This window comes from Echinops telfairi, unplaced genomic scaffold, assembly GCF_000313985.2.
Source record: "Echinops telfairi isolate 266 unplaced genomic scaffold, ASM31398v2 ScPeMD7_7468;HRSCAF=8506_0, whole genome shotgun sequence".
Classification (NCBI taxonomy): Eukaryota; Metazoa; Chordata; class Mammalia; order Afrosoricida; family Tenrecidae; genus Echinops; species Echinops telfairi.
The window spans coordinates 81,134,651-81,142,581 of NW_022111369.1; the positions used below are offsets into that span (position 1 = coordinate 81,134,651).

The following is a 7,931-nucleotide window of genomic DNA, read 5'->3' on the forward strand; positions in this document are numbered from 1 at the left end:
GTTGATGTATCTCCTTTCCTCAGTTTTTAATATCTGAAGCTTGCTGGCAAGTAGAACTATGCTTCTCAGTTGATTAGATTTGGTGCTGTAGCATCTTTGGCTCGGTGACTTGGGGTACCACAATAAAAGCTAGGAAAGAGAAACAACTGTACTCTGGAGAAGAATGGTTTTTCTGAAAGTTTAGTTGTGGCTTCATTTATCCTATGGCACTCGGCCTGTGCTTGCATTTGCCTGGTATCACTTCTCCTTCATAAGCCCTTTGACACTAGGGGACGTGGTTGTGTGTCACACTGTGGCTCCAGTGATCCCTGCCTTCTGGTGGTCTGCCCTTTATGCAGCCCCTTCCTGCCCTTCCATCTGGGTTTGGCCTATGATTTGCTTTAACCAATATGGTGCTGGGAGGTGGGGTGGAGATGGAGGGACTGCCACTGCCAAGTCTAAGGACGCCCTAAGAAGTCCTGACAACTTCTACTTTGGTGATCTTATAAGCCCTGGTTGTAAATTTGGCCACTTGCTGGAGAGGCCATGTACTGCAAGACCCTGAGACTACAGAGAACTGAGCAACCCAGATGACACTGACAAGCAAGGCCCTGCACATATGGCTCCAGTTGAACCATTCCCGTCCACTCCAGCTGTTCAAGCCATCTAGTTCCTAGGGCGCCAGGCGTCTAGTTCTTGACCCACAGGATCATAAGAAACCACGAAATGGTGATGAATGTAAACCAGAGTCTTGGGCTAGTACTCAATTTGGGGTAGTGTGAGCCCAAAGTTCACCAAAACAGGTCGTCTTCTCCCTGTCACTTCAGAAAGTTCAGGACACAGTCCTAAATGACTAGTTACTGACACGTTGCATCCATGATAACAGTGAAAATACCAAGTTACTTGACACATTAACAGTGTATATCAAACAGCAGTGAGCACCAAGGAGGGAGACGAGAGTAACACTGGCGGCGTCAAGGTAGCCACCATCCATTTGATGATCTCATCCTTCACTTTTGCCTAACAGCCTGCTCTTTGAGAGCTAATCATGCCTGTCAGTGAGAAGTGGGTGTTGTACATGAAAACCACTGTCTTGGTTTTCCTTACAGATTCTTATCTCTAGCCAATTAAAGATGACTATTGTCTTCCCTGTTGAGGTAGCTAATTTATTGTGCCAACCTGGCCGATAAATACATGTGGGGTTAACTGAAGGGCGGAGGGATAAATGGTTCGGTGAGCCTCGCCTTTCTAGTTCTCAGGTCTCTTGCTTTCTGATGGTCGGACCAGGGTGCAGCTGCCTTAGCCAGTTCCCTGCTTCAGCTGGCAAGGCTCACTTCCTACAAGACATTCCTGAGGAGAAACCACATGGATCTACCCCGATGCAGCCCTGGGTGCTGGAGCAGCTGAGGGGAGACCCCTGCCAGCGCTGAGATGCTTACACGTTCACTGATACGGCTTCCCTCCTGCAGTTGGCATCATTGTGTGTTTTGTGAGATGGAGGACTTTGTGGATTGGTGTCAGACAAATGGGCTAATGTTGGGATTTGTGGGCCTGGGCAGCTCTGGGTTGGGATGTTTTCTTGATGTGCACTTAACCTTTATATAAAACTCTCTTATTCATGAGTTTCTGTGGGTTACTCTAAAGTACCCAGACTAACACATCTGTGGAAGCTGGTGTGTAGTGGCTGCAAACAGCAAGCTTTGGCATGTTAGACTGCCCTATGGGACGTTGGAGACAGCCCTTTTCTTCTCCTTAATGTTTCTGACCTTGCTAATCTCTGTTGTCCCCAGCCCAGACTCAAGACTGAGATGCAACATGCTTGTGGCCAAGTCATTGTGTCCATGTGTACCAAGCTTCAAAACAGGGAGCATGTGAGTTGAGGCCTTAAGCAGGGCCAAGATCCAGTTCCCTGGGTGCCAGCCAGGAGATCAGAGTTCCAATAAGTGGGGCTTTACCAAGTTTAATGCTGATGAATTTGAAGACATGGGGGCTGAGAAAGCACCTCATCCCAGATGGTTGTGGAGTCAAATACGTCCCCAATCACCACCCCTTGGACAAGTGGCGAGCCCTACACTCATGAAGGCCTGGGAAGCACTGTGTGCTGTTGACCCATGCCCACCAATAAATTGAACTTCCTGACTCAAAAATTCAAACCCCAAATCATAGCTTGAGATGCTTAGGAGTTTAATCACTACTATTCTTAATAATAAGGAGCCCATGGCACAATGGTTAAGGGCCAAGAGTTGGGCTACTGACAGCACAGATGGCAGTTGAAACCCACCAGCTGCTCTTCCAGAGAAAGATGAGGCTATCTGCTCTGATAAAGATTTACAGCCTTAGAAACCCTTGAGGAGATCTATTGTGTCCCCTGGAGTCACTAAGAGTTGGAATTGATGGTAGTGGATGGGTTTGCAAGGCTGTAACACTTTGGAACTAGATCACCAGACCTTTCTTCCTTGGTATCTTCGGATAGGTTTGACCCACACCAAGCTTTTCATTACAGTTGAGCACTTGACCATTAGTCCTCCCCAGGGGTCACCAGTTCCAACTTAGGGCCAGCGTAAATATTTTCTTTGCCCCGATCATCACTTTTCTTTTTAAAAAATCCAAAGAACTTCAGTGAAAAGTAAAGGTGCCACATATTTAGCCAATAACACACCCCCCGTAAATAGCATATACAAGTGCATAGTACATTGCATGGTCTTAAAACCAACCCACAAACAAGCCCCCCAACCCAGCTTATTGTTTGTATGATCTGTTTTAAAAAATACAGTAACGCCTAGAAATTTTTCTTGTTCAACAAAAACTATATAAATAAGATTACTTGTAGAGAGTCATTGAAATTAATAAGTTCACCACAGAAAGCAAACTCCACCAGTGCTGAAGATCTTCTGGGTATTTTTTATTGAAAGATCTTTTTCCTTCAATAATGGACACTTTACATTAAAACTTTATACAACTGAAATCTCAAAATAATACTAAAATCACACTAAGGTATTTTCGTTTTAAGTCTCTACTTCATGTTATTGTTGGTAAAAATATTGCAAGACCCTTGTAACTAATGTTTCTGCTTTAAAATAAGCAAACTAAACACAAGAGACAACGAACACATACTATAAACTTGCCGATAACTGGCTAAAATTATAATTTAATAGTGATGAATCATGTCTGTAAGAAACAATTGCACTTGAAAATTTTTTTAAAGTAAGCAAAAAGAACCCTCTAATTTTATATATGTCTGTGAACAGAGGTTAACCATCTATAACCTCGCGAGAAGTATATTTAGACTTAAATTTTAAAAGAGTTAAGCTTGTGTTTACCATAGCAATCATTCATTTAAAAATAAAAACAAAACCTGTGTTGAATTTTTGTATATGTTTTTACATAAATTCCCCCAGGTTGTTGAACAGAAGAGGCTGAAACATAACTAAAGCAAAATAACACTTCATTGGTACTTAGTGCAAATTTGGGGTGACCTTGTTCATGAAATGTTAGATGTGGACCCTTAGAAGTTGTTAGAAATAAGAACTGAGACTCTCCTTTCTGCGGTGTGCTCATCTTTTAAAGACTTTGATGTAAAAATTGTTGCTAAGCTAGTCGTCCTGTGTTGTATGCCGGTACAGAGATGACTGTCTACCAGTCTGTCAATGATTTCATTCCCTGCCTCTTTCTGCCATGACTGATAGGACCCGAAGTTTACACAGGAAAGGCCCTGTGAAAACGTGTAACATTAGGGAGGAAACCCAGGGAAACTGAGGCCTACCCACAAGATTTAGAAATGAGCATCAGTGTGAAAAATGTGCAGTGGAATAGGAATTGCTCTCCACAGCTACACATAAAGTTAAAGTTACATTCATTCTTAACAGTCTGAAGGTCTGGTGTACATACTAGTAAGTCCAAATTGCAAGGGTTCGATACCAGCTGCTACTGTGAGGCGGAACTATTTAATGATGCGTTTTCTGTGGCCAGTAGCTTTGCTCTCATCCTTCCTTCAGGCAAATGAGAGACTCAAACATTGCATACTGAGTAGGCACAAAGAAAAGTGATAACGGAGGCTGATGGGAGAGGGAAAGAAGACGGCGGAGGATCTATTTTGGGGTCAGAATCTAAGGAAAGAGGAATATGCCAACCCGGTGAATTAGAAAGTTAGCACCAGCAAAATGTGGGTCTGCTGGTCTGATTATTTCATGGGAAGGCAATATAGGGAAATAAGGGAATGTAGATGTCTTTCAAGCTGCCCAATCCCCTCCCTCTGCTCAGTAACAAGGCTACTGGAAACTCCTGAGATGTGTATTACAGGGAGCGGAGTGAACCTTCTAAGTTATAAATGCTGCTAAATAGCAGGACCCAATTATGAAAAACCCAAGTAGGGCAAAGAGAAAACAAATAAAAGGTTCCTGCAGGAAGTCCTTGGTACAACGGCTCCACATCGTGCCTGAGTAGCTTCTGGTAACGCTCCCTGAAGACCTCTGGGCTCTCTCCAGAGTCCCAGCATGTCAATAGCCCCTCCGCACAGCTTGTAGTAAATCCCCGAGGTAAGGGTTGAGACCAGGATCCACCTGAAGAATCTATACATTCCTGGCCCCGTCCTCAGAAGGTTTGGGCTGAAGGCTGGTCATCTGAAGAACCACTACACTAGAAGGGACAAGAACTGAGAGCTGATACACAGAATTTCCTTTCTTGGAGATGGTAACAAACGAACAAACCCCCCAGGAACCAGGTGGGGCAACTGGTGGAAGAGTGAGTACTGCGGACAAGTGAAAGGAACCAAGCCAAGGAAGCCCCCGGCGTGCAGCGTTGGGAGCCGGAGACCGGGGGTCTCCTTGTGTTCAGGGCAGCGGGCCTTCCTGTTTCCTTCTAGATGTGGGCCTGTCAGTGCTAACTGAGGAAAGGGCAGAAATCCTCACCCAGGTGGTAGGTAAACATTTTGGATTCAAAACAAAACAATACACACACACACACACACACACACACACACACAACAAAAGTTCAGAGTCGAGAATCAAAACACCATGACAAAGACTGGCAGACATACACGTTGTTGGGTGGGGAAGGGCCGTGGAATGGGCATGGCAGGCTCAGGAGTTTGTGCCTCGTGGGGTAGTTAGGGGTCCTTTGAATGGGACCTTCTCTTAGAACTTGGAGGAGCTCAAGGCACCAAGACCCAGGGTTGTGCAAATCCACTCTCAATACTGAACGCCGCCAGTTCAGTTTCTAAATGTTATTCTAGAGCCAATGAGACATGCGTCTTTTTTCTAGCTCGCTCCTCCACCCCCACCCCCACCTCATCTAAAAAAATAAATAAATAAAAAGGGCAAGAGAGGGGCCAAAATCAGGCCACAGGAAGGGACGAGGAACCCCTCTTTACTTAATAATCTGTGGGCAGTCGCTCCAGGCCTTGGCTTTCCGCTTCGCCAAAGCCAACCAGGCTGGCTCTGTGGACACGGGGGCAGCATCTGGCGTGGAGAACCTCTTCGGGACTTCTTTTACCAGGGGCGGGTGGGGAGCGGAATCCGAGATCTCCACTGGATTTGGTTTTGAAAGAAAAGGAGAAAAGAATTAAGTCAGAATTGTCTGAAATGATATTTTAAAAATGATGTCAGAGTGTACCAGACGTTTATTTGGTTCAGACAGAAAAATTCAATGAAACACAGAGAGGGAAGTTTCCGGGCCCTTGGGTGTGAGACTATCCTCATTTTAGATACGGGAGCAGAAAGCTAACTGATAAAACTGTCACTTATACAGTAACAGCTCATTCTGATTTCTGAGCCTTCTTGGGAACTTCATGCTCTGTACACAGAACCGATACCTGCAAAATACAGAGAGAAACAGAGAGTCTAGCTTGTTACTTTAGTCAGACAGTCAGTCAACTCAGCACTTGGAACCTAGCCAGCTGATGACGTCAAAAGTCCCTTGACCAACCACAGCCCCAGCTCTCCTGATTAGAGCGTGTTGTTAACTGCTGTTGGTCCCTGACTCGGGGGGACCCCACACACGCTGGAATGCCATGCTTTCCAGTCCTGGACCCTCCTCATGATTGACTGGTTGCAGATTTGATCCATAGCGTTTTCACTGGCTGATTTCCAGAATTCGATCACCAAGCCTTTCTCCCTAGTCTGTCTGAGTCTGGAAGTTCTGCTACGACCTGTTCAACATCACAACAACTTGCAAGCCTCTACTTACAGATGGGTAGTGGCTGCCTTTGAAGTGCATTGGCTGGGGACCGACAATGACCTACACCTACCCGTGTTCAGAACATGCTGACTGACGGAAAAGACAAATACTTCATCAAAGCCCCAAATCAAACCCACTGCTGGCCTGAGTCAATTCTGACACACACTGATCCACCAGGATGGAGTAGAACGGCTCCGTATGTCAATCTTTCAGGAAACACAGAGCCACCTGTTAATCTATTGCACCCCCAAGGGCTCCTCTTCAGAGCACAGAGTCCCTTTGTTAACCTGGAGACATCTGGGTTGTGGCAACGTGAAAATGTTTATTATACATTAAAGGGAAAGCCAGAGGCACAGTGATAAAGATGTCACTTGCATCATTTAAATAACGTATTTTTCATGTCGAGAATTTTGACATGGTTTCCATTCTACCTCTTCATTTTTCTTAGCAAACTTCATGTCTCGGGGCCACGATTCCATTCATTAACTCCTTAGCACCTGACGATCCATGTTCTTGGGTAATTTGTAAAGTTGTGAGCCCTTCACCTTCAAGGGCTCTTCTCTGTGGAAGAACACCCGGCCCTGGTCTGGGAGATGGGAATTTGCCTTTGCTCTGCCCTGGGTCCTAGTTGTTCCTACGATTCTGCACAATCCACTCCCTGTTTCTCATTTTCTTCCTTTTTTAAAATCATTTTATTGGGGGCTTGTACAACTCTTAGCGCAATCCATTCATCCATCCATCCATTGTGTGTCAAGCACATTTGTACATTTGTTGCCATCATCATTCTCAAAACATTTGCTTTCTGCTTGAGCCCTTGGTATCAGCTCCTCATTCCCCCCCCCTCCTTCCCTGCTTTCCCCCTCCTTCATGAACCCTTGATGATTTATAAATTATTATTATTTTGTCATATCTACACAATTTTTGTGTTGACATCTCACCACTCTGGGGTATGTTTTTGCATTCGGTGCCATGGAATGGATTCGGATTCACAGTGGTGTCATGTGAATCAGAGCAGGGCTGTGCCCCATGGGGTTTTTAGAAGTAGATTGCTAGGCCTTTCCCCCAACAACAATCTTAACAGAAACAGAACACCAGGCTGCTTCTTGTGTTTTTAAACTTTAGCAGTTGAGCACAACTGTTTCTGCCACCAAGTGTGTAACTCAAACCCTCACTGCCATTGAGTAGATTCCAACCCTACAAGACAGGGTAGAACTTTTCCTATGGGTTGTTGAGATTGTAACTCTTTAAGAGAGCAGAAGGCAAAATGGGTGCATAAGCAATGTGGTAAAGAGAGTGGATGGTGCCCGGCTATCAAAAGATACAGCATCTGGGGTGCTAAACAAGCAGCTATCCAGCAGGGAAGCAAATAAGCCCACATGGAAGAAGCACATCAGCCTGGGTGATCATGAGGTGTCGACGGGATCAGGTATCAGAAGATCTAAAACAACTATATCGATGCAAGCAAGGGGAGTTGGAGTGGAGACCCAAAGCCCATCTGTAGACAAATGGCTATCCCCCTACAGAAGGGTTATATGGAAGGGACGATTCAACCAAGTATGCAGTATAGCACCAACGAAACGCACATTATTCCTCTAATTCCTGAATACATCCTCTGCCCCCACTACCATGACCCAGTTCTACTGTACAAATCTGGCTAGACCAGAAAACATACATTGATACAGATAAGAGCTCTCGCCACATGGAATTCAGGACAGGTAAACCCCTCAAGGACAGTAGTGGGAGTAGCGATATCACGAGAGTAGGGGGATGGTCAGGGC

At 45.2% G+C, this 7,931-nt stretch overlaps 1 protein-coding gene across 2 annotated transcripts in view; it reads right to left on the reverse strand.

The window, feature by feature from the left end:
- Positions 1 to 5,263: 5,263 nt before the first annotated feature.
- CRACD (capping protein inhibiting regulator of actin dynamics) overlaps positions 5,264 to 7,931 on the reverse strand; it is a 233,791-nt gene continuing 231,123 nt past the window's right edge. For both annotated transcript variants that reach the window (XM_045284293.1, XM_045284292.1), the window contains one exon: positions 5,264 to 5,504. In XM_045284293.1, coding sequence (XP_045140228.1) covers positions 5,344 to 5,504 — 161 coding nt within the window. In that variant the 3' untranslated portion in view covers positions 5,264 to 5,343. The remainder of the gene's footprint in view (positions 5,505 to 7,931) is intronic.